Source organism: Salmo salar, chromosome 17, assembly GCF_965601325.2.
Source record: "Salmo salar chromosome 17, fSalSal1, whole genome shotgun sequence".
In the NCBI taxonomy this organism is placed as follows: Eukaryota; Metazoa; Chordata; class Actinopteri; order Salmoniformes; family Salmonidae; genus Salmo; species Salmo salar.
In genome coordinates this window covers 7,260,427-7,284,294 of record NC_138307.1, presented here as the reverse complement: position 1 = coordinate 7,284,294, position 23,868 = coordinate 7,260,427, and the positions used below count along the sequence as shown (strand labels likewise).

General features: G+C 43.7%; 3 protein-coding genes across 7 annotated transcripts; all 3 read right to left on the bottom strand.

The window, feature by feature from the left end:
- Window positions 1–902: 902 nt before the first annotated feature.
- LOC106575217 (NGFI-A-binding protein 1) lies at window positions 903–7,635 on the bottom strand. Its single transcript, XM_014151578.3, has 7 exons — window positions 7,358–7,635; window positions 5,718–6,535; window positions 5,323–5,456; window positions 4,862–5,033; window positions 4,251–4,419; window positions 3,388–3,525; window positions 903–3,178 (listed from the first exon to the last, which is right to left on the bottom strand). Exons 2-7 carry the CDS (start codon window positions 6,531–6,533, stop codon window positions 3,102–3,104), a joined length of 1,506 nt encoding a protein of 501 aa, XP_014007053.2. The 5' UTR covers window positions 6,534–6,535; window positions 7,358–7,635; the 3' UTR covers window positions 903–3,101.
- A 5,528-nt stretch (window positions 7,636–13,163) lies between these two features.
- Window positions 13,164–21,250, bottom strand: LOC106575218 (major facilitator superfamily domain-containing protein 6-A). 3 transcript variants are annotated; one of them, XM_014151582.3, is made up of 12 exons: window positions 20,955–21,248; window positions 18,909–20,239; window positions 18,680–18,750; window positions 18,409–18,463; window positions 17,949–18,274; window positions 17,118–17,215; window positions 15,198–15,359; window positions 14,821–14,919; window positions 14,538–14,623; window positions 14,224–14,424; window positions 13,983–14,034; window positions 13,164–13,774 (listed from the first exon to the last, which is right to left on the bottom strand). In XM_014151582.3, exons 2-11 carry the CDS (start codon window positions 20,235–20,237, stop codon window positions 14,032–14,034), a joined length of 2,430 nt encoding a protein of 809 aa, XP_014007057.1. In that variant the 5' UTR covers window positions 20,238–20,239; window positions 20,955–21,248; the 3' UTR covers window positions 13,164–13,774; window positions 13,983–14,031. The 3 variants fall into 3 exon arrangements, 2 of the variants coding, with proteins under 2 accessions (XP_014007057.1, XP_014007055.1); XM_014151580.3 differs by lacking the exon at window positions 13,983–14,034 and having other exon boundaries at window positions 20,955–21,247; XR_014381079.1 differs by lacking the exons at window positions 13,983–14,034; window positions 17,118–17,215 and having other exon boundaries at window positions 20,955–21,250.
- Window positions 21,251–21,435: 185 nt separating this feature from the next.
- On the bottom strand, window positions 21,436–23,643 carry ngl1 (Netrin-G1 ligand). Of its 3 annotated transcripts, none has more exons than XM_014151386.3 (4): window positions 23,392–23,643; window positions 22,770–23,113; window positions 22,430–22,589; window positions 21,436–22,294 (listed from the first exon to the last, which is right to left on the bottom strand). In XM_014151386.3, the coding sequence occupies exons 2-4, from the start codon at window positions 23,105–23,107 to the stop codon at window positions 21,716–21,718; spliced, it is 1,077 nt and encodes a 358-aa protein (XP_014006861.1). In that variant the 5' UTR covers window positions 23,108–23,113; window positions 23,392–23,643; the 3' UTR covers window positions 21,436–21,715.
- Between the last annotated feature and the right edge of the window lie 225 nt (window positions 23,644–23,868).

Genomic DNA, 23,868 nt, shown 5'->3' with positions numbered 1-23,868 from the left:
ACTGTTCAAATAAAAACAAACAAAGAACTAAATAATCAAACCTTTATTAGTTGCACTATTGGAGAAGATGAGGAGATAATTCACTTGATACCCACCTCTGTTCAAGCACTGTTAGTTTCATGCTTTGTTAAATGGGGGTGATGGCGCATTCACCAGATCACACCCACGCAGTTTAGCAGCCGGGCTGAGCTCCCTCCCACTGCCTGTAGTGCCGCCGCCTACAATCACTATTGCCATGGCAACACATCAGTGACTTGCATTGGCAGGGAGGCCATCACACAGGGCTGAGATTGGAAGGATGGGAGGGAGGGAGCTACACATGTGGGTGTTCAGTGATGAGTTGACCTGATCTCAGGAGAAAATCTGTGTGTGTGTGCGTGTGTGCGTGCGCGCGTGAGAAAGAGATGAGAGAGGCAGAGATGGAGGAGAGAGAGCGAGGGAGTGTGTGTGTGTGTGTGTGAGAGAGAGAGCGAGAGAGAGATAGAGAGAGAGGGCGAAAGAGAGAGAGAGATGTGAAGTATGAAAAGGACCTGCGTCAGAGTGAGCAGAGTGAGTCATCGGGCAGTTTCAGAATGTTTTAATATGACACTGATGCAAATGCTTTACCACAGACAGCGGTTCATCATCCCTTTCTTTTTTAAGAAGAGAAACTGTTGACTGGACCACATTCAGTCTGTCTGTTAGCATTCATTATACCTATAAATACCAGTATAGGTTCTCTGCCATGGAACAGTTTAGCTGTCTAGCTGTAAAAAAATTGTAAAAAAATAACCGAAAATATGTTGTTATTTTATCGTAGGACACAATAATAAGATTAATATAAAATATATTTTTTATAACATAGAAAACATAATTTTCCTTCTTTCTGGATCAGACATATACCATGAACGAGGAAAGACAACCACCATAAAAAATAAAGTTTAATCATGTTTATGTGCTGTATAACAAATAAAATATATTAGTGTTTAAAAAACAGGTGCATATCTACTGTGTAGGCAAGCCTAGGCTAACTTGATGACTTACGATAACAGTGATAAGTACATTAATCAATGTACTATTAACAGCTTGACTGTCTATCACGCTGCTGGACATGCGTTGGTCTGTGAACGTTACACGACACTGATTAAACTAAACCAGTACAGAGGACAGGAGAAGTCACCTAGCACAGAACAGAACAGACAGTGGGCCCAGAAAGTATGTACTTAAACAGTACTTACAAAAGTATTGCATTTGTTGCAGTCTTATTGAGCTAGAGAGACTAGTATTACAAAACTGTTGAGACTGCGGTGACCCCAAAAAAGACCAACAGACTATAGAGCAAGACAGATTTACACATTGGAAACACAACATTAAACTACCATCTGAGAGCTAATTCTAACATACATCTTGAATTATACATTGGTGATCACAGCTGAAACACCGCTAGGATCTAAGACTACTAGGCGATGTAACATTAACATCTTATGATACCAGACACTTTCACTTGTTTTCTCTAACAACAGTTATTCGGTTTTTGCTCTACACACATAAACACTGTACTGAGATTGACACCAACACTACACTGACAAAACCCTGCTTTTGGGATTAGGCAAATATTCTTGTAATACTACAGGCCAAATTGGCCCTGTCGGTCCTACAGTGAGATATGTATTAAAACACAACTTTCTGGAGTGCAACAATATAACAGATAGTGATAGGGGAAGAAATCGATACAGTTACATATCGGGATATTCTTTTTGACAATATATCGCAATATTATTTTGGACAATATCGCAATATTATTTTTGTGCTTGTTAGCTGTACATGCGCAAAAACTCCAGTATTTTCTCTTCTATAGCTTGTTATCCATCTTCTTTTAAAATGGTGAGCCAACATCCTTTCGGCACTTTTATTCACATGACTGATCAAAACACCTTTTTTATGGCTTTCATGACTCTTTTTTCATGGCTCTGCAGTATCAAATCACAACTCATATCGAATTGCCACCTAAGTATCGTGATAATATCGTATCGTGAGGTCCCTGGCAATTCCCAGCCCTAATAACAGACCAGGGGCCCTACTCAATAAAATGGGTAACTCAGTAAATGTTGTGTTGAGGTTCAAATGTGCATTCTTACAGTACAAGATCATGTGTTTGACAGACTTATCAAGGAAACTCGATTCGTCTAGGCCAACCCACGGGCAGACTGGCCATCTGGCATTTCGGGCAAATGCCAGATGGGCTGGACAATTTTTTTGCCTAGTGTGCCTGTCTAAACAGTTTGTTTTTGTGCACAATTATCATGATCTGGCTAATAATGGGGGCCTCAAGGGGGAAAAAATGGGAGGGTATGGGGCATCAAAGTAGAAAAATGCTGGGGCTGATTTTTGGTCCCAGTCCGTCTCCTGGCCGACCTATCCCATAACACTGATCTGAACTGTAACTGGAGATCTATACACAAACAATTCTGCAGCCTCAGTTTAATTTACAGTACCACTCATAAATACATACAGTACATACAGTAGGATGAAGCAAAACTATCATTTCTCCTCCACAGATAGCTCTCTCTTTTCACCTCTGATTAAAACAGAATCCTACTGTATTCTTTACAGTACATCAGTTACCCACCGATTGAACACGACAAGCCAAAAATAGCTTGGGGTATTTTGGTTCTTTTTCATATCCTGACCATCCTGACCCGCTGCGCTCTTGTTTCACTTAACTTTATTCAAATTCATGTAGCGAAACAGAATGTAAGCTCAGGAGGTCAGGATGGTGGTACAAGGCTACTTTCCCTACCCATCATTCTTAAATAACATCATGTACATCAATCAATAAATACATAAAGACCTATTCAGCATGAAAGGTATCCTGTGAAAGGACATCCTTGTTCAGTTTTCCCCATGACTGAGTCTGTGCTCTACTCTAGACGCTTTGGCAAAAACCTTAGACAAAATGAAAGAAAATAAATGCTTTTTTTGAGGCAACGTTGGTTTGTTAAGGCTCTACTGTGGCTGTGCTTGCTTTAGTATCCATTGATTTGACTGAGATAGATGCTTAGTGTAAAAAGTGTAACTGATGACTAAAACCGGATGGGGAAACAGACGAAGGATGGGAGGCACTATGTGGAATCCTCTGGTTCTGATTTGATGGTCTTCCTGTCAGTGTGGTTGGCCGCTTGATGCGAGGATCCATTTTCTATGGTAAAACACAAAGAAAAGATCATCAGAATAAAACATGCAATGTGTTTTCTAATCATATACCTTTTCACTCATAATGTAGCTTGAATGTAGGCAGGTGTGTGCATGCAACAGACCATTACTAATACTCACGGTTTGTAGTGTGTATGTATGTTAATACATATGTGAGTCAAGAGTGAACATACATTTGCCTGAGTGGTGCTGTACCTGTTGCTGGTGCTTTGGCCTCATCTGTGTTATGGTTGTTATGGTATCGTTTGAGCTCATTGGCTAGCTGCTTCCCCAGGGGAAGCTCCCCCTCCGCCACACTCTTACTGGCCACCCGCAAGTTCATTGGTTGCTCATCTGAAAACATACATAAACACACAGACAAACATTAGGGCATGGATAAACCATTGAGATACACGCATCCATATTACACAACCAATTCCAATGCCGCTGCTGTTAGAGTATCATTCAAGAAGCTGCTTAGATGATACAAAAAATGACATTAACATTCTGTCTCTCAAAATCTTGAGAGATCTGATGCGCATTTGCTGTGGGCCCGAGTTTGTACTCCACTCGGTGCCCAAAAAAGATGTTATACTCTTCTTCTCATTCAACTTGAATAAGGTGCTTTAAATAGCTTATGAAGGAGAGACAGGATGAAAGAGAGAGAGACAGAGAGAGAGTGGGAGAGAGGAGAAAGACAAAGAGAGAGAGAAAGAGAGAGAGATCGAGAGGGAGAGAGACGCCCCTGGGCAGCAACATGGCGGAGGAGGTAAACAGGCGTGGGAGAGTTAATGACAGGTGCAGAGAGAGGATAATTATGGGTAACATGAATATAATGAGCTGTCAGGAGTATGGGCCGTGCGAGAGAGAAAAGGACGAGAGAGAAAAGGACGAAGATGGGATGAGTCCCTGAGGGATGGCTACCGGCTTAACAGATACAAACTGATTCCCTGACTTATAAAATAAGATTTGAAAGCTGGAAATGGTGATTCACAGAGCTGTGAATTTGGAGCATGAGGATAGCACTCATGTACGAGCACACTACAAAGAGAGATACAGAAGACAGACAGTACCATTACCTTGGTGCTCTGTGCTTTTGTCTACCGATGTGCCGTTGGTGCCTGGAGCATCACTGAGGTACTTTAATGCCCCTGCAGGTATCCTCCAATCCAGAGCGTGTAACCTCTCCTGTACCGCCGCATCATGGAGGATCTCCATCTGTCTGGCTAACAGACGGTCCAACTGCACCTGTTAAAACACAATACATTTACAGTTCGTTAGCAACTGCTCCTACTCTTGTCAAAAACATGCCTCCAGAAATGACAGTGTCAAATAAACATGTCTCCTATAATGTTTACTTTATAAAAATATAAAAATGTAACCCCTTTTTCTCCCCAATGGAAGCCAGCCGCAGCAATGTATTGGAGGAAACACCGTTCACCTGACGACCGAGGTCAGCCTGCAGGCGCCCGGCCCACCACAAGGAGTCGCTACAGCGCAATGAGCCAAGTAAAGGGCTCCCCTAACACGGACGACCCGGACCCGGACTCCTGATCACGGCCGATTGTGATACAGCCCGGGATCATCCCCGGGTCTGTAATGACGCCTCTAGCACTGCAGTGCCTTAGACCGCTGCGCCACTCAGAAGGCCAATGTTTACATTTTATAATCCATTTTTCAAGTATGTTACCTGAAGGTTTCTCCCAACTATCTCCTCTCCTTTGGACTTGGCGCAGGCTAGCTGTTCCCTCAGTATGCCCTGTCTCATGTGGATGGCCTGCAGAGCCTCCTGGATGTCAAAGAAGTTCTCCTCTGTCTTGATTCTTTTAGGAGACGGCTCATCTCTGTCGCCGCAGCGAGACCTACAGTGGAGAAGACAATAAATTCAGTTTGTATGCAGAGAAACATTGAAAGATATGGAAAGCATAGTCTGAACATGACCTGAATCATACCATACGATAATTTACGTAACTTAAAAATATGTCTCTGTAAAATGTAACACACTACAGTAATTAGTTACATAGTAATAACCATGAGGAGAAAATGTACTTAGCAAGTAAATAAGTCACCCATGCTTCCCAACTTACCTTAGCATTGCTAACTCTAACAAGCAAGGTTGTGTGAAGTGCAGTGGAGGAGAGTGGCTCTTACTTGCTGGTCCTGTAGGTGTATTTGTAGGTGACCTCTCTGGAGATCTGCCTGGCCAGACCAAACAGCTCGTCTCTACGGGTCAGTAGTACCATGTCTCTCATACACAGCTGGGCTGCTGCTTCGTTCACTGTCAGCTGAAAGAAAGAACACAGATGAGTCATGTTGTCAACTATAACTGGAGATACACAATTCTGTCAGTGAGCTCTTCAGTTGTAACTTCTACTACTACCGACCTACTTTTAGACAGCTTCAGCAAGCGCACACATTTTCTTCAGGTGATTTACGTTTTGTAGTTTTCACCTCTTATTTGTGGAACTGAGGTTTGTCACTTGTATTGCACTGCCACTGAGTAGACTAACCTAGTACTGCAAAAGTATCCCATCTCTTATCCCTACCTCATGAAGCGTCAGTTGTTTGCCGTCCCTCCTCTTCGAGTCGAAGCGTCCGTAGATGGCGCTATACTTCCTGATCTCCTCCTCTCTCCTTGGATCATCATCACTCATATCAAAGATGTGGCTAATCATCTTAGAAAGTTTCTTATTTGTCTTCAGCTGCTCTTTGACCTCCGTGGGGTCGCTCTTAGACAGGGACGGGGTTATCCGGTCCACACACTCCAGGACAGACTGCAAAGCTGCAGCGTCAAGTGCCTCCTGACCCTCTCGCGGTGACGACGGAGACCCCCGATCGGACGGAGAGAGGCTCTGTTCGCTGTCGTTGCTGTGACCCGACCAGAAGCGCCCCTCGCTGCCGCTCTGCAGTGGAGACCCCCCTGACACTCTGTCCCTGGCCACTTCCAGCTTTCCTGGATCCAGACAGGATGCAGCTATGACTTTGGGAACCTTGACATGGGTCTCGCCACGGGTGCTGTTACTACCCCCTCGCTCCGCGCTGACTGGCGTGGGTGACCCCTCGGGTAACTTATAGACTGGTATACTACACACCGGTACAGATGTCAGGGGCTGATTAAACAACGTTGGATTGGTGACCCAGTCTCGCAGGGATTTCTGGAGCCTCCGGACGTGCAGGGGCTTGCTGGCCATGCCCACCAGAGCCATAATCTCTAGGAACTCCTCCTCCCCGGCCTCACAGAGCTGCTGCACATCATCTCCTCCCTGCTGGATGAAGGCCTCGTAGTAGTACAGCAGGTTGGCCCTCTGGAGGATTCGGTAGAGCTGCAGCTCCCCCAGAGTTCTGGGCAACGCCGCCGCCATGGCTGGGAGAGAGAACACAAGACGGGATGGGCAAGAGGTTCTGCCTGACCAGAGAGTGTTGGTGTGTGTGTGTGTGTGTGTGACTGGCTAGCTAGCTGACTGACTGAAAGAGGAAGAGGCACTCCCTCCACTCTGTCTGAGTTCCCTTTGTAAGTTCTGCAGTACTAGGGCTGCAGAAGGAAGAGTGGCGGTTCGCAGTTAGAGTCCTGTTAGTTGCTGATGGGACCACATGCCACAATCCTCCTTTGCAGTATGTGTAGGTGGCCTCTCTCACACACACTGGCTCCACTTGCTTTAGCCAAGGGATTGTTAACTACCCATTTCTTGCAAGTTAGAGGACTATGCCACAAATAATTAGATATTGCTGAACGACCCTTGTGAATTAATATAATTTGATTGTTTATCATAAATGGGAATTCAGAGAGTGTTTGCAAACAACTACTTCATAACCACACGCTGTCAAAACCTCTGGGCAAAATGCAACGCAACCTGATAAAACCCGACCTTCCAAAGAACAGAGAAAATCAAGACAGTATGACCATGGAATATTTGCACAAATCAATCTAGCTAAATAGAAAATAAAATAAATTCGTTTCAAAACACACAAAGTAAAAAGGTAAATACAAAATGCAGTGACCCAGCACCAGACTAAATGTCACTCAAAACCGGTCTTGCAAGTAAATCCGCATCAGGAAGATGAGTAAAAAATACCATTGTCTGCAATAATAGAACAGTGCTGCAACATTGTATCAAGGCTACAACTTGTTAAAGTATTATCATAGCCCAATAACTTATTCCAACGATGTATTTTAAGTGTTACATACCTGGTGAACGTTAGTCCCCTTTCGTTTCCTTTATCTAGTTTTTACAATTTATCAGCTACAATATAGGCTGAACTGCCATAAACTGTAACTGAATAAACTGTACAATTATCTGTAGATCTATAATTTCCTAATAAGCGCGCTCTCTGGCCTAAAAAGTCCTCGCGTTCTTTGACGTTTACCTTCCCTCCTTCGCCTCCTTGAATAGAAATACGAGTGTGTTGAACGTCTCTAGACTAGATGAGTGTGAGCTGCCTGCTTGCTACCCTACCCCCCTCCTCCCCGGCGATTGAAATTGGGATATTCCGCGGTTGCTACAGTGCTCACTCCCACGCGCCTGCGTGACGCAAATCCTGGCGTGGGCGGACAGCGGCGTGGGAGGCTTCTGCATGGAATACCAAGCACCACATCTCAGCAGTGGCAGAGGCAGGCAGCGTCGGTCACCTGGGACGGTGTGAGGCGAGGGCAGAGTAGACCCTAAAACGCCCTTTTGGCTATATGACTGTATAGAAGTGAAACTGTTGACATTTCAGATAGACTAATAAGGATCGGCTCCTATCATCTATGATGTAATTAGGTTATTTGATCTTTTAATTTTTTGATTTACATGTTTTTTACTCCTTCACTCTTTGGATAAAACACGTTAGTATATGCAAATTATGTTTCTATGCAAACATTTATTTTGAGGGTCTTGTCATGACAATTTAGTGTCTTAGTGTTTTACCCATCAGATTACTCTCAGAATTGAGGCAGTAAGTGGTAATATAGGCAGAGAGAGAAGGGGGACTTTGCCCTATGTGTGCATGGGAACCACAAACATTTCTCTAAGGACTTACACACACCCACACAAATCTTCGGCTTGCACCAGCCCGTTTTCCAATATACTCGCAGACTTGTGCATTGCCCATTTCACTTTGGGTGTGGACTGTCTACAATACACATAATCAACTCACAGAACAAGATGTTCATTCTGTGTCCTTCACTGTCATGAGACTATAAACTCCTACTTTCACATTATTATCACAAATGATATAAAGGAGAAAGGCTTGTTCTCTCTAGAGACACAACAGAAAGTGTCCTGCTTACTGTTATGATAACTCAATCTGCTTCTGTATCAATGAGCTATTTCTGGAAAGTAGGCCATGCAGCCACAGCACACAGTACAGCCTTAGGGAGATGATGAGACTTTGTTTTTATCCTGGAAAATAGATCTAGAATATATCTAGAATCTACACACTGCTACTGAACAAACTCTCAGCGCACATTTTTTGTACTCATGAGAAAAGAGACTCGGAAGCATTATACACCGACTAACTACTATCTATATTTGCAGAGCTACTTTTTTCAGCTGCAATTTTTTTTTAAAGAAAAATTATAATTATGAGTATGTATTTACCGAGCTAGGCTACTACTTTAACTGCTACGTTTTTTTTTTTACCAAGAAGATGAATTATCAAGATAATTGAGTAGAGAAATATACTGTATTTCCCATCCTTGTGAAGCTATGAGACCAGAGAACAGAGAAAAGAACCGACTAGCTACTATTTACAATAGTTTACTACATTATATTTTATGAAGAAGATTAATGATGAGGATAGGTAATTGAGTCAGAGAATGCGTCCCAAATGGCACCCTATTCCCTATATAGCGTACTTTGGACCTGAGCCCTATGGGGAACAGGGAATAGGTAGCCATTTGGGACACAGGCAGAGTAGAGGAGCAGCTGTTGTGTGGTTTTGATGTGCTTTCCACACAGCCAGACAGGGCCAGGGTAACAGAGAACAGGTACGTCCAGCCCAGATAGTTTCCAGCAGCACACCCACTCCTTTAATCCTGTCTGTGGACGGCCCTGACCTGCCATAGCCCACGCACGTGCGCACACACACACACACACACACTCTCCGAATACACCCGGCATTGCTGCCATGCTACATATAGGCTATATATGTTTTCCATTGAATACGTCCACTTTTAGAGATGAGATAACATATATATTTTCCATTTGCCTCAAATCGTTTTATCGGTACTGTATTTCAGATTTCTATAAGTGCTCTTTTTAAAAGTGTTCTGTACATCTTCACTGTTGTACCAATTACAAACACGTTTCACCGACACCCACGCACGTGTGCGCTTGACAGCCCCTCGCCTTACCCTGTAATAACACCCCCACACACACCAGAGGAAGCTTCCTGGTCTCAAAATGGTTAAGATGAAGGACATGAATAACACATCAATTAGAATATAATAAATTCAATATTTACAGACACGAGCACTTATGCAGGTGTTATAACACATGATGCATTAAACACTATTAAACTATAAATGTGAATAGTTGACTTTCATAGTTTTGTTAGTAAGTGAAAAGTAACATACCCTAAACGGTATGTTACGTATAGCCCATTATTTGGTGTTTTTGTGTCCGATGCCATGAGCATCTTATGTCTGAGTGAACATGTGTCTGCGAGCTAAGTGTGGGTGGAAGTGTGCGTGTGGGCGGCAGAGTGTGCTGTGTATGTGGGCGGAAGTGTGTGTGTGGGTGCGGGTTGAGATAAGTACTACAATCTTAGAACTGACGAGGTAGTATTACTACAATGAACTTGACAGCATTTTTAGATCAATGTCATTATGTTGATTGTGCATCTCTATGTCCATAAATGCAGCAGATGAAAATTCAGTGAATTTCCCCCCCCAGTAAATAGTGGTCTGTCTATACAAAAGAGATACGCCAAACTAGTACCTAATGACAAACACAGAGGCAGGCTAGGATTGATCGGCCCACACTCAGGGTCCGTAGTGGGTTTCTCAGTGTCATAATGAATGGAGATTACATTCCTAAACCCCGGGGGTTTTACCCATGTGGGTGGGCCTACGATCATGCAGGTTCCAGAGACCCCCTCACCGCCCACCGCCTAGCCCAGCTAATGTGTGTCATATTATCTTCCAATGTACTCACTCACTCACTCACTTATCCCCATCACGACTGGGCTGGCTCATAGGGCAGCAACAAAGGCTCTCCACTTCTGCCGGTCTTCGGCCATCTTCCCCACTGTGCACCGGCTCTGATGGTGTTGGAGCTCAATCTGCTAACGCAGGGGAAATATCACCTCACACAGATGCCAAGTCTAGACTCGTGCTCTTAAATGACGGTTTAATATGATCATTTATTTCAGACACATTGTATTATATCCTCAGTCTATCAAAGATAACCCAGTTCCCTTTATAAAAACGAGTAGAACTGATGAAACAAACTGTGCAAACGAGAAATGAGTAAAACTAATGTTGGTGTTCTCTTTGAAGCGAAAGCCGGACAATTTTGCATGATTATTGCTGTTAAGTTTTTGATCTCAACCCAACCAGCATGAAAAACAACAGCAGACGCTAGGGATTAGGATCCCCCCCACTCACACGCCCACCCGCAAATCAAGTCCCTGACTCAGTGACAAAACCTCAGCAACATAGTTTGCCTCACATGTACTTTACAGTACTTATCATATGTACTTATCCAAAGGGATGAGTCTGTTTATCTCTCTCGGCACTTGACAAGAAACTGACATACCAATTATTTAAGTGGTGAAATGTTAAGTCAACTGCTTAGACCTCATTGAACCACTACTTAGGCCTAAATGGCTGTGGGTTGGGGAGTCATTCTACTCTTCCACACTGTCCTTGCTCCTTGAATCCTACGGCTTTGCTGTCCAACCGGGTATTGGTGGGAGTAACCATGGCTCTGAGCTCCCTTGCTGTGCCTCCTGCAGGCTAAGGCTGGGGCTGGTGTGGGCTGTGGGCTGATGGCTGGCCCTGTAGGCGTTATGTATGGTTGTATTGATGACGGTAGAGACAAAGCCTCTCACTGTGTCACACGGGGCACTTTTTCTCACTCTGCAGGACATCCTGGGTCATGCTTAGTAGGGCACACAGCCACCACAGCAAAACTGTTTGCAATGGAAAGCGACAATCTGTGCTCTAATTTGACACATTCAGGTAGTAGGCCTAGGCTACCACTTCCACTGTTTTAAAAACGTTTTCCATCAACTTAACAACATGACACTGGTGACTGTATGCGACTTATGTGTAGAACTGCATCAGTTGCATTGGAAATCAAATCAGGCATTTTAATTTACTAGATGTCAAAAGGTCCTAGGCCTACAATATACACAAAACGCATAATAATACAAATAATAATTTAAAATGCATAGTGCTTTTCATTAAATAAAATAATCTCAAAGCGCATGCAAAGCAAAACACCACATGTAAATTGATGGTAGAGACGGATATTTAATCTCTCTATTTGGCTTGGGATGAATGGCTAGGAGTTGAGGAAGTTTGGATTGGAAAGGCAGTGTAGCTTCAGCGGAGGGGGCCTCGATGGTACAGCCAGAGAGAAACCAACACAGTCGGAACATTCCAATAATCAATTCACTGCCTCTCCGCTGTAACACGTAGCACATGTTGAACTATCCTGGAGTGTTTCTCAAAGATCACGCAGGCCTACACAATATCACACCTATCATTCCAATGATCAGCATGATTATTACCATGCGTAGCTATTTCATCAGTGCAGCATTGTCAGTGTACAGTACTGTGCAAATCAATAAAAGGATGATGCTACAGTACTACAGCAGTCCCATGATGCCGTACTGAACATGGCAGCTGTTCGGTCCGATCATGTCCTAGCATGTTGGAGTGTCCACACCACAGGCATAAATAGGACCAGTTCATGACTCAACACTATCAGCAAAGCCATACATAGCCACAAGGCATTGCAGCGGGACTAATGTATGCGCGAGTCCGTGTGGTCAAGAGTAAACAAATATTATACTGGTGTTTGCCTCAATAAGATCGTTGAGGAACATGGGAATGTCATCTTTTTTTAGACTTTCAAATGAACTGATTCATGAGAGTACTTTCAAATGAATTGATTCATGAGAGTACATTCAAATGAACTGATTCATGAGAGTACTTTCAAATGAACTGATTCATGAGAGTACTTTCAAATGAACTGATTCATGAGAGTACTTTCAAATGAACTGATTCATGAGAGTACTTTCAAATGAACTGATTCATGAGAGTACTTTCAAATGAACTGATTCATGAGAGTACTTTCAAATGAACTGATTCATGAGAGTACTTTCAAATGAACTGATTCATGAGAGTGCAGCTGATAGAGAAACCTTAAGGTAAAATTTTAAAATGATTAATTCCTTAGATGTAGATAACAGGCTTAACAATATTGGATAAGACAGCTGCCACGGTCAGTCTTGTCTCTCGAGACTGTTATAGTAGAATCACTTTATTTGGAGTACACCTAATAATGATAATGAAGGACATTAACTGCTGTGTTCAAAACAAAGACAATTCGGGGGAAACAAGTCCAATAATGAAATCCTTTTTTCCCCCTTCATCTTCAACATCAATATTAGCTTATATTTTCTGCCGAGACAAGGGATGTTGCAGGTGGCATTGTGGTGTAGTTTCTGAAGAGAACACCATTACTGTCCTCCCACACACTCCCATCAGCAGCAACAGCAAGCACACCCTGACCTCAACACACACACACACACACACACACACACACACACACACACACACACACACACACACACACACACACCACACACACACACACACACACACACACACACACACACACACACACACACACACACACACACACACACACACACACACACACGCGCTTAGGGTTAGTACTTCAATACGGTACACTACTGCCACCAAGTGTCTACTCTTAGGATTTTAAAAACATGCCGGAATAGACAGCCATAATATAATTGAGACCCCAGAAAAGCAGTGAAAGTTCATGATTTATCTACGAATACATTTTTATTGTATATACACATATCATTTCATCCCAAGAGTCCAAATAATAACATGATTGTCAGAAGCGCGTGCAGGAAGACACAGATGAAATAAATACATTACATTCTAGAAGGCAACAATTCCCTTTTGACCCTTTCTGGATCAAATTCTATTTACACAATGCCAGATCACACACACACACACACACACACACACACACACACACACAGAAAGCTTATCATTCAGTACTTTTTACAGCACACAGTCATCGATGTGGACTAGTGCTCACTGCTCCTTACCCCTTTCCTACTGCACGTCGCAGGAACCCAATGAGGCCCGCGAGTGAATGTAAGTACCGTCTCTAAACTCAAATCAAGCAGTTGACGTGAAGCCTCAAAGTTACCAGGTGAAAAAGCCAGAGTGCTCCACAGAGCTCCCCTAGTCTGGTATGGGAGAGGGCTGGGATTTGGGGTGCTCTGCGGGGTGGGCCTTGCTAGGTATGCTGCTGGGGGAACCGTTATGGTGGTGTGGTGACTCCTTTTGCTCTGCGTTGTGTTCAGTCTTCACTACCTGGTATTCAGAAGAGTTCCGATCATTTTCCTCCTGGCAACAGACGAGATAATATAACATCATTGGCTAATCAATCGTGACAAAATGTTTTGGATACACTAAAGATATAACCAAACCATGCACTAAACTAGTAAACCAAACACAGGCACATAGGACATTTGACCACATTCACCACCGCACGTCACAAAGACAGTGTCGAATTCACCGCTACAGTGCACACAAAGAGCAAACACAGTCTCACCTTTCTTTAGTTCACACGAAGGCGTGGGGAGGAAATCGTTCACATATTGTCACTGTTAATCATACGATGTAAAAATATAAAAATAAATCCCATTGAAGTAAAATATTTAAAAGGTTATAAAAATTAAAAAAAACATAAATTGGCTTGAAATTCTTAAACTTTCGATGCGCACATCTGAGGGCAAGAGTTCTCATTGAGATTTGACACATCTTTATAAGATGACTAGCGTTCATCATCCTACCTGCAGTGGCTGTGTCTCTGAGGGTAGACTACTCTTGGTCATGCAGTACATCTCTCTGATCTGGCAGACAGCGAAGGCTATGGTGACCCAGGGGGATCCACTCAGCACCCAGGCAGGTCTGTTAACATCCTCCTGCTCCTCCTGGTGCTTTGTCTTCTTAGCCGGGGGTCTAGGGTTAGAGCGGGGCACCATCACACCAACCTGGTAGTAGTAGTAGTAGTAGTAATTAGTAGTACTAATAGTACACGTCATTGTCCCACAATGGGAAATTGGTTTGCTGAAAGAAGCAGTACAACAATTTGGAGAGTTCTGACCTGGCTCTGGTTCTGCATCAAGTCTATGGTAGCGATGGGAACTGGACTGGAAGGAACCGGAATGTTCTCTGCTAGCATCCTGTCCTCTATTGAGGGGAAAACAATTTAGGTTATTTGTGTATGGTACACTGTTAAAAATAAGGGTGGTTTGCAGTTCTATAAATAGTTTGCTTTTAGTGCAACATATGAAGCAATCCATTAATCCATTCTATACAGAACAAATTCCTCTAACAGTGCAGGGTCTGTAAAAAAAAATGAACTCAGGTGCTCTCCCCTCCCTCACCCTTTTCCTCGTTCTGTCCGGTCAGACATTGAATGAAGGAGAAGATGAGGAGTATAACCAGGGAAGCCATTCCAATCCCTCTGAACGTCTCTGCAGCTCCTGGAAAAAGAAAGATGCACTTTACAGATACAGAAAAAGCATAATGGTTACACTTTATATTAAGGTGTCATTTAACAGGGTTATGAATGGTTTATACATCCGTTTATAGGCAGTTGATTATTAGTGGGCGTGCAGTTTATAAATATGTAATAAATAGTATAACTCATTGGTTCTCAAAATCATGTTCTAATATAAAAACACGGCTGTCTGTCAAGAGTTGCTAAATTTCACTACTCAAACGGGACTGTCAAAAGGGGCCGTTGTTGTCGCATCCGTACCAAAATAGTTGACGAAGACGCCCCCCACCATGGCCCCACAGCCCCGTCCCAGCCCCAGGTGTAGACCCTGGAGGATACCCTGGGCAGAGGTCCTCAGAGCTGGGGGCACCGCGGCACTCAGGTAGGAGATACAGGCTGCCCAAACCGACGCATGGGTCACACCTACAGCACAAAGAGACAGACAGAAAGACAGACAAAACAAAAAGTTTAGAGAAGTGAAATACTCTGTGTGGCTCAATTGGTAGAGCATGGCGCTTGCAAAGCCAGGGTTGTAGGTTTGATTCCCACGGGGAACAGTACGAAAAAGTACAAAAAGATATGCACTCACGACTGTAAGTCACCCTGGATAAGAGCGTCTGCTAAATGACTAAAATGTAAATGATGCCAGAGGACAAACATTGATGGAGGTGTTAAACATTACACAGCCTATAAGGATAAAAATGCTTCTTCAAAGTAGGGGCGGCATGTAGCCTAGCGGTTAAGAGTGTTGGGCCAGTAACCGAAAGTTTGCTGGTTTGAATCCCTGAGCCGACTAGGTGAAAAATCTGTTAATGTGTCCTTGAGCAAAGCCCTCAACCCTAATTTCCCTCAACATTGCTGCGGGGACTTGCTTCCATTCAGGTACAAGATCATTACCGAGGTCGGTCACTGATGTTGGGCGATTAGGCCTGGCTCGCAGTCGGCGTACCAATTCATCCCAAAGGTGTTCGATGGGGTTGAGGTCAGGGCTCTGTGCAGGCCAGTCAAGTTCTTCCACACCGATCTCGACAAACCATTTCTGTATGGACCTCGCTTTGTACAAGGGGGCTTTGTCATGCTGAAACAGGAAAGGGCCTTTCCCAAACTGTTGCCACAAAGTTGGAAGCACAGAATCATCTAGAATGTCATTGTATGCTGTAGCGTTAAGAATTCCTATCACTGGGGCATCCCAAGTGGCGCAGTGGTCTAAGGCACTGCATCGCAATGCTAGCTGTGCCACTAGAGATTCTGGGTTCGAGTCCAGGCTCTGTCGCAGCCGGCTGTGACCGGGAGACCCATGGGGCGGCGCACAATTGGCCCAGCGTCATCTGGGTTAGGGGAGGGTTTGGCAGGGATATCCTTGCCCCATCGCGCACTAGCGACTCCTGTGGCGGGCCGGGCACAGTGCACGCTGACACGGTGTTTCCTCCGGCACATTGGTGTGGCTGGCTTCCGGGTTAAGTGGGCATTGTGTCAAGAAGCAGTGTTGTGTTTCGGAAGACACAAGACTCTCGAGTGTAAAGTCACCAGGAATTCATCTAAAAATGTGTTTCATTTAGGAAGTCTGTTGACAAGTGTTTGCACACCAAAAAAATAATGATACATGATTGTGTCTCAAAATACAATCTCTTTTTGGGCTTAGTTGTGGTCAATTTGCAGTGTACAAATTATAGTATGGATCTAGTTGCCTACCTATGTCCTATTGGTTATTGTGTACCCAAGGTGTCTGAAAGAGGGAGTGGAACAATATATTATCTTGTTCAGTGTTTGACAAGACCCATCCAACCTGCTCTTAAATAATCTTTCATCTGTAACCACAGAAAGACAAACAGGGGTAACATTGTGCCTATTCACTAGTCATATGACTTTACCAGGATATCCTTATTCAATTTCCTTTTGTTGATACTGTCTTTTAATATGACAGTTTTTGATGTGATACTGTAATGGCCTTTTCACTTAAAATCAATATTAACATTCCTTTAAATTATATCTTATCCTGTTCTTATTTAGTTGGCACGGACAAAGGTGTTTCATAAGGCAGAAATAACAGAGATTCCCGTCCTATGACATACTTTACTGAGGCTCAATAATACAGCCCTTAACAACAGATTCAAATTTGAACCTTTCCTCAGTCAGATGTCAACAGGAAGTAACGTCAATGTCGGACCTGCTCTCTCTTACCTTGTAAGACCTCCATAGGCAGAACTATCCATGCATTCTCCAAGTAAGAAATGTACAGGTAGCGTGCTGTGTTACATGCCAAGCCAATGTACAAGACCCTAAGTTAGGAAAACAGGGAGGAAAGAAAGAAATGAGTGATGAGATTTTCAGAGGTTAGGTACTCCGAGCAAAAGTTATTAAGAAGAAGCAAATCGATAAAATAGTGTGATGTATGGAATGTATAAGCTTGTCAGCCTTAGAGCGTCTTTCGTCGCGTTAATTATCCAAGGTCTAAAGAGATGCCCTCCTTGGCATAGTTAGTATGACTCTTTGCGTACAGTGCCCATTGAACTGGTGAGGCAAAAAGCAGTGGCACAAATTCTTCTTGAGACCTTTGCACTAATAGGTAACTGCATTACTTGCCGGGTTACAACCTCCCAAGATGTTAGAGAAGAATGTTTGAAAATTGTGCGTCAAAATGACATAGGTCACACAGAGCTGATAGAGTGATGGGCCTCTCTCCTTAAACATAACACCACACTCTCAAATGTCCCTGCTCTGTGCTAGGTCTGTCTGTCTGACTACAGTATACGCTCAAGGTATGTGTGACGTTCAAGCAAGAGGCACTCTAAACGAACACGATTGTTTACATGCAGCATGTCTAGTTGAGGTAAAACGGGATAGCAAATGTGGAAATCCTCAGTTTCAGAAAATACTGTGGGCTTTGGTTGTTGTTGTTGTTGCTGCTGCTGTTTTTGGTAAAAGATTTGGCTAAAAGAGATGGATAATGCGATATCCCTTCCTCCACCACCCTCCCAAAACCAAGAACAACACCAACAACCCCATCCTTACCTGATATGTCCCACCAACTCGATAAACTTATGACTGGTGAAGTAAGCAGCCAGCTCCGACACATGACTCAAAACCGAACACACACCAAACAGCGTGGTGGTTCCCTTCAGGTCCTCTAGATGCCAATACAGGAAGGTGAACACAAAGCCGTAACCGAAGCCCATGAACCAGGCGACGAACAGCACCGTGCTGTACTGAACACTCCAGAGCAGCCTGAGGAGGTCAGTGTAGTGGAAAGGCTGTTCGGTGGTGGACTCTGGGGTGATGGGGGTCTGGTCCGTGGTGGAGCTCACGCTCCCCTCTGGAGATGCAACGTTCCCCTGTACCTGTGTGAAAAAATGAAGGTGTAAAACAAATAAAACATTTACAATTTTCTATTTAAAGCAGTATTTACTTCTGCTAAAGAAATTAGAAAGACTAATTCCACTTAGTGTGAGTTTTAACTTTCCAGTTGATTTACCTGTGGTATCTCTACCTCCTGGGGCCTCTGAGGCACCTCCTGTCTGTAGTCCCCACTGTCAAATCAAATCAAACTCAATTTAAAAGATCATTTAAAACCACCACACATTTACAGTAAAATAATACAATGAAAGATATTAAAAACAAACAGCAATTGTATAAAATAGATGAATAAAAGTACATAAAACAAAATGGAAGTCTAAAATAACAATAAAATCATTGATTTAAGGAAAAGCTAAAAGGGTAGGGTTTCAAACATTATTTATTATTACCTGTCGAAGTAGAATTGCGTTGCTACCACCAGGGCCAGGCCCATCATCACTCCAAACACTATGAAGGCCACCTGGGGAAGGAATGAAAGAAAGAGAGAATGAGTGAATGTATGAATGAGTGAACAACTGAACAAAATTGAATTAACTCCATTTTTATTTACGTATCAACTATGTTGCCCTTAGCGACCCATCGCTTATTATTTGTCACATTTTCAATGTCATGCATTACCTGGTAGTTCTTGTACTCGGGCAGGACACAGCCGACCACGCCGTCGATGAGCAGCGTAATGTGGGTGTGGTCTATCCAGATACCCACTAGCAGCATGGTCACGCCCCAGCCAAGGGACCCCCACATTCTCTGCAGGCCGTAGCGGTCCCGGTGCTTCCCCAGGTACTCTAACGTCACCGTGTCCACAATGGTGACTGCCGGCGCACTGAAGAACTCCCCCACGATGATGACCAACAGGATTAGGAGAAAGATGCTCTCGACCTGATCCTCGTTGTACTCAATGATGTACTCTTTAGGTTGGGTGGGGGCAGGGGTAGTGGTAGTTGTTGCCATAGTTGTTGAAGTAGTATTTGGTGTAGCTTCAGTGGTATTGCCCTGCTCGTGAGGCACCAATATGGAATGTGTGGTGGGGGCACGGGTAGGGGCAAGGCTGGGTTTTTTAGTGGTCAGTGGCATAGTTGTGGTATTCAGTAAAAGCTGAGTGGTATTGCCTTGCTCATTAGGCACCACTCTGGGTTGGGCATGGGTGGGGGTGTAAGTGGTTGTTGCCGTGGCATTGTTCTGCTCGTAAGACACCCCTGTGGATTGGGTGGTATTGCTATCAGCACCTCTCCTATGCCTGCGGCGTATGCTATAGCCAGAATCAAGGCCATTCAAAACAAAAAGGAAGCTAGGAAAGTAACTTCGAAACAAATCCCGACGACTTCTCCTCGTGTGATTGGTGGAAACGTCCGGTAGCGAGCCGTTAATTTGTGTCATAGTCGTCAAGGGCAGTATTGGTGGAGCCACAGTGGTGATGTCCACCTTCTCCTTACAGATCATGGCAGCTGGTTTGACAAAGCCGATGCCACAGTTGAACACCAACCAGCACAGCACAGAGAACAGCAACAATGGCTTCCCTTTCTTAAAACGATCGGCCACCACTCCCCAGAATGGCGCACTGCAGAACTCTATAAAGTACCGGATCCCAACCAACAGTCCACTACGGCTTGGCGACATCCCGAGCTGCTTGTAGTAGACGGCTAGGAGTGGGTGCAGGGAACCATACGCTGCATAGAAGAAGAAGTAGAAGATCTTGGAGATGAGGAGCTGGGAGTTGACTCTAAGGGATATCCTCTCAAAGCAGCCTAGGTCTTTCAGTGGTGAGGCCATGGGTGTCTCTGGAGCAGACTGTGTGTCTGATGCTGCAGCAGACATTGGAGTGGAGCCTGGCTCTCGGTCGGTCTGCAGCTCCAGGGAAAGAGTGTTGAAGGGTTCGTCCAGGACGTACTTCCTCTTCTGGTCCTCTTCATCATCCGATAGGATTACCACTTTGTCCTCTGCAGCCATCTCTGGAAGACAGGAAGTTAGATTCACGTTTACTGTAACCTAAACAGTAGGCTACGTTGATTATCATAAGGATACAGTCTATGTGTAGCAATATTGATATTACTCATATTGATGTTACACAGGAAACGGAAACCACTTGTTACTTACCTACTTCATGTACTTGATGTGCTGGTTAACAATATGCATAGTAAAGTTTGCTTAACTATATATATATATATATATATATATATATATATATATATATATATATATATATATATATGTCTGTCGTGACTACAACACAAAGCATATTGAAACACTATGCTATGCAGTAAATATGTTTAGCATGGCTAGAATTGGCTACAATAGATATTAGGCTATCAACAAGTTGCACGAGCGGTGTAACAAATATAGTAACATTGTTACAACCTAATAACTCATGTTACTCGTGAGTGGGAATATCATATCAGAAGAACCGGTGAAACCGGTGCAAAAATACATTTCACCGTCCAATGCGGAAGTGTAAACGAAATGCATGTTTCACTATCAAATAACACTTCACACCAAATTGAATAAATAAAGGTGCAACGTTTACTTTAAACAGTGCCGAACAGCGCACTTAAATCATACTATTGTAGATACGCAATAAAATAAAATAAAACGTGATAAATGTGAATTAGCACAGTTTATCTTTAAATTGGAAATGAGCTTGGACGATAACGTTCTCATCAATCTTACCTGCAAAAGTCCCTGGTCCGTGTTTCCTATTCTTTCAACTATGACTACGCAGGTTCGGCAGTGGCAGTTGTGTCTCCAAGTCTGAAATCGAAAGCTTTCTGCATTGCCTACAGTACAGCTTATTCCGTCGTTATCCTATGCATGCATGATACCGATGATATACCATAAGTAATATCCTTAATAAAGACCAATAAACACATCCTAGTTCAGGCCATTTCGCTTAGACTGGAACTTCCAAACTCGATTCGCCCAGACGATGGGCCTCGTGTGACGTCTCTGCTATCTGTTAAAGCGAACCCAACCTCTAAAGAGTGTACTGCTGCCCTTCAACATACACCAACTACTGTAAATGCATACGAGCATGTTTATAACGAAGGGTAAAGGCAAGATGTGCAATTGTTATTGTTTCTAAAAAAAAAATCTATAAAATGTATATTTCCTACACCATAAAGGAAATAGATAGAATACAATGCAGCCAGTGCACATTTCAATTTCGTTGAATTTATTATTTTTCACACCTGTAGTATTGTTCATATTGTATATCAAAGTATCTAATAGAACACTACAAATGCTGGTATTATTACAAATGCAAAAAGTGTACATATTGAGTAATTGATGAATACATTTGTGTACAATAAATAATTGGTGAAATTGTACTAAACGCCCTTTAAAATATGACAACGCTTATAACTGTCTCTGATAGATATTTTCTTCATGTTACTGTACAAATGTATTAAAAGGATTGTGTTGCCGAGAAGAAGTCAATCCCTAGTGATCTGAGTCAGACAAGTTGCCCTGCTCCGTCCAATGCTTTCCCTCTTCTTCTTCTTTCTCTTCCTCTCCGCCATGACGATGGCCCCCAACACTGCTATCACCACGGTGATCGTGATAATCAGCACAATAACCACCTCGGCGATACACAGCCCCGTATCCACATCCATCAACCTGTAGTTCGCTAGTTCTGTCGGAACATTACAGCTAAGATTATAGTAATCATCCAAGAACAGCCTTTGAACACTTTTAAGCTTATGGAACACTTTCTGCAGGTCACAATTGCAGTTCCAGGGGTTTCCTTCCAACATGATATGGGTACTGTAGGTGTGGATGCTTAGGAAGGTCTTGAAGTAGATGGTGCTCATCTGGTTGTGGGCCAGGTTGAGCAGGGCCAGGGAGGTCATGGGTGTGAAGACACCCTCTTGGGTCTTGTTGATCTGGTTCCCCTGCAGGTTGAGGACCTCCAGGGACTTCAGCATGGAGAACACCCCGTTGTTTAGGGAGACGAGATGGTTGCCCTCCAGGTGGAGCTGCCGCAAGGTGGACATGGAGCCAAAGGACCTCACCTGGATGGAATAGAACAGAATAAAATAAAATAAAACACAATATAATATAGTAAAATAGAACAGAATAGAATCAAATTGTATAAGTCCTGTGTCACTTTATTTGACGTTGTTCAACAAAAGTAAAAACAACCTCACCTGGATGTTATGAATGACGTTGCCAGTAAGGTTGAGCCTCTGTAGGCCATCCAGGTGCATGAAGCTCCTGCTGTCCAGGGAGTGCAGGTGGTTGTGGCTCAGCTGCAGCTCTCTCAGAGCATTCAGGCCCAGGGAGAAGCTCTCGCTCAGGGACGAGATCCTGTTCAATCAATCGATAAATCAATCAATGAATCTATCTATCCATCCATCCATCAAATTTCATTGACAAAGCCCCTTTGACATGAACAGTTGTCACAAAGTGCTTTACAGTAACCCGGCCAAGACCTCAAAGAGCAAAACAAAAACAAGAGCACGGCGGCCAGGAAGAACGTTCCACTACCTGTTACAACTCAGGTCCAACTTCTGAAGGAACTCTAGCTGGGTGAAGGCCCCGTCAGCCACAGCGCTGATGTTGTTGTCCTTTATAAGCAGAACCCTCAGTTTGCGTTCCATTTGGAAGGAACTCTTCGGAATAAAGGTTAGGAGGTTCATAGATAGGTCCAGGTGTTCCGTGTAAGGAGGGATGTGGTTGGGCAGTTGGGTAAAGAGGGCGTTAGCGCAAGTGGTGAGTTTCAGTTCCTCGTGACAGTCGCAGCCTTTCTCGCACCGGGTGCTGTGAGACTTGGAGTAAACCGCCATCAACAGTAGTAGACAAAAGAAGTACTGCATTTTGGCCATTTACACCTGGAAAAATGAGACAGAGAAAGTGTGGTAACACTTAACATAAAGTTGTTGTACCTTTGTATTAAGGCTGTAAGTACACTAGCGACTACAGTCGACTTGCATGCTGTTGTGTAGTCATTTTGGAACTGGATTCTAGATAGCGTAATGGAGTTGAGTAATATAACCCTGAAACGTTCAGGAAGTAGGGTACCATTATACAAGTATCCCTGACACAACACTCTACAACAAAGCATCCATTTTGGCCATAATAAAATAAAGAGAAAACATGAACGCCTTACATGTGTGAGGAGCAGCAGATCTGTCTTTACTCACCCCGCCGTTGTTCTGTCAACAACCTGTCTGAGGCAGGTGGAAAACGTACCGAGGGAACCAGATGGCCCTCAGAAAGCAGACAGAAGGGTGGCCCTATTGTTCAGGGCTGTTGTTGTTGCTGTTGAGAGAGAGAGAGAGAGAGAGAGAGAGAGAGCTTGTCAATAATTCACATCTCTGATGAGGAGGGGGCTGGAGAGGAGAGCGGGTTTAAAGAGATTGCTTGTAAACTGGGGCAACATCTGAGAATAAGGCGACACTTCCCTCTTTGAAACATGACTGTGTGGGTTTTGTGATTTAAGGACAGCAGGTGTCTACAGGGGTGGAGGGGAGTGAGATGATCCTCCATTTATGTAGCCTAGTTGACGAATCAGATATTTACCTGCTGAACCTGTTGAACTGCAGTGAGAAAGATGATAGTAATTCCAACCAAATCCCTAACTTAG